The sequence below is a fragment of the Cynara cardunculus genome (genome assembly GCF_001531365.2).
Source record: "Cynara cardunculus var. scolymus isolate 2C chromosome LG 6, CcrdV1, whole genome shotgun sequence".
NCBI classification, from domain to species: domain Eukaryota; kingdom Viridiplantae; phylum Streptophyta; class Magnoliopsida; order Asterales; family Asteraceae; genus Cynara; species Cynara cardunculus.
The window spans coordinates 17659465-17661758 of NC_037533.1; the positions used below are offsets into that span (position 1 = coordinate 17659465).

Below are 2294 nucleotides of genomic sequence, written 5' to 3' on the forward strand. Positions count from 1 at the left end.
TACAACCTTGTGCATTTGTACAACCTTTGCAACCCAATTAATTGAGATATTTATAGAAATGATTGGAGTTCATTTATTATGATTTGAATATTTATGGAATATGAATAGAGTTTATTAATTATGATTAATACTTTATATTAGGAAACAATTAATTGATTAAAAATTGAATGGTTGAGATGAAGATTGTATAGAGTATAGGAATGACAAATGGTGTAGAATAACATCCCTATATATATATATATATATATATATATATATATATATATATAACATTATATGGCAGAGGGATATGAGGACATTTGTCAGTCCCCATGCAAACTCCATATATATGCTGTCTCCCTTCTCTTTCCCATTCCACCCTACAACTCAACTTCAATTCTGGAAACAATGAACATCTACTTCCAAGCTCTTCAACACTATCAAACCCCATCTTTTTCCCATCCTAACCAATCGCCGGAAACCTACTTCTCATCGGAAAATTACCACGACAACCACCCTACTACTGCACTTGAAGGCATAGCCGCCGTCGTCGGAGAACATGTTCTCTTCGGAAAAACCGCACCTTCAACAACAACCACACTCATCGCAACAGAAAACGAAGACAACAAACAATCAAAATCACTCCGGTCTGACAAAAACGGTGGCGGTGCGGCGGAGAAGAGTTACAGAGGAGTGAGAAAGCGGCCATGGGGACGGTGGTCGGCGGAGATACGCGATAGAATCGGACGGTGCAGACACTGGTTAGGAACATTTGACACGGCGGAAGAAGCAGCACGAGCATATGACGCCGCCGCAAGACGGCTGAGAGGAGCCAAAGCCAGGACCAACTTCGAGATACCGTCGGTGTTTCCCCCATCGGCGGCGGCGGCGGCAACGGTGGAAACCAAAAAGAAAGGTGGAAGTAGTAGTAATAAATGCCATGTAGTGACTTCAGTGGATCAACTCTTCAGCAATTCATCTCTGATGATGATGAAGTCGAAGATGATGAATGATCAAGAAACTGTTAATCATCATAACAATGCCATCAATCAAGAACTTGATTTGAATCTCGGTGTTGGATTCAACAAAAAGGCAAGAACTAGTTCTATGTTGGGTTGATCATAGATTCATATCTATGTTATTAAGCTTGACAATGGCTGTCGTTAATGGTGATTATATATATATATATATATATTAGTATATCTATATGGATGGATGTTGGTATATGATTTTGATTCGTTTATAATTCATGGTGTAATACACAAACCATGGGATTGGACTCAAAAAGATAGTTGAAAAGTGCAGTAAAAACGTACATTTGAACTGCAGTTTCTGTGCCCTAAAAGATCTTAAATACCAGTACTGCACAGTACTGTGATCTACCTATGTACTTGCCATTTATTCCAAAAACCTTTTGAGCATCTCTTTTTTGTATTTTTCTTTCCTAATTATTATTTATTATAATATATATATATATATATATATATATATGATAAATACAACAAATAAACTTGTATCATCGTCTTAACTTTTTGATGAGGTTTGAACCCTTAACCTTCTGAGAAGTCAAAAGACTAAGATATCACTAGGTTAAAAACCAGCTTATAATAATAACCTGACTTTTTATAAGAAACTATTTTATGGGTCCTTATGTATGTTAGAGTGGGTGGGTTGGATCAATTTAGTTTTCATGAAATCACAAAATAATATTGAATATTTACGGTAAACATTGTAATGGTATAAAAGATAATTGAACCTTCACAATAAAATAAGTAAATAATTGTGAAGGTTTATTTTTATAATGTCATTGTAAAGTTTTAGTGTTATTTAGATGATTTTATGGGTTTTACAAAAACATGTTGGTTTTAAATGATCTCAAGTCTAATATGAGTTACATATATATATATAGAGAGAGAGAGTTGGGTTCATGTAAGACCAAAGGTTTTTCGTAAAACTCGTAAGTCTAATTTATGTTCATTAATCAACTTTATAAGCTAATGATCTAATGGTTTAAAGTTGCATTATGACAATTTTGTGATTATTGAGAAGTCTCGTGACGTTTATGAATGTTCAGATTGTTAAATTATAGATCTAATCGAAGAGTTGAGAATTGGTCTTACGGGTCTCACGAAAAACTTTTGGTCTTACATGATCCCAAGTATATATATATATATATATATATATATTATATGGGAAGGGTTCAAACGAGAACCCCTGTGATTTACGAGAACGCAAGAACAATCCAATAACCTCATATTGTGATAAAAAATAAAATTAAAAGATTTTTAAAATTAAAATTTAAATTTAAAAAAATT

The 2294-nt window shown here is 33.7% G+C and overlaps 1 protein-coding gene across 1 annotated transcript; it reads left to right on the forward strand.

Moving 5' to 3' along the window:
- The first annotated feature begins 387 nt into the window (after positions 1 to 387).
- On the forward strand, positions 388 to 1098 carry LOC112514221 (ethylene-responsive transcription factor ERF084-like). Its single transcript, XM_025120552.1, has one exon. It carries the CDS (start codon positions 388 to 390, stop codon positions 1096 to 1098), a length of 711 nt encoding a protein of 236 aa, XP_024976320.1.
- Positions 1099 to 2294: the final 1196 nt, after the last annotated feature.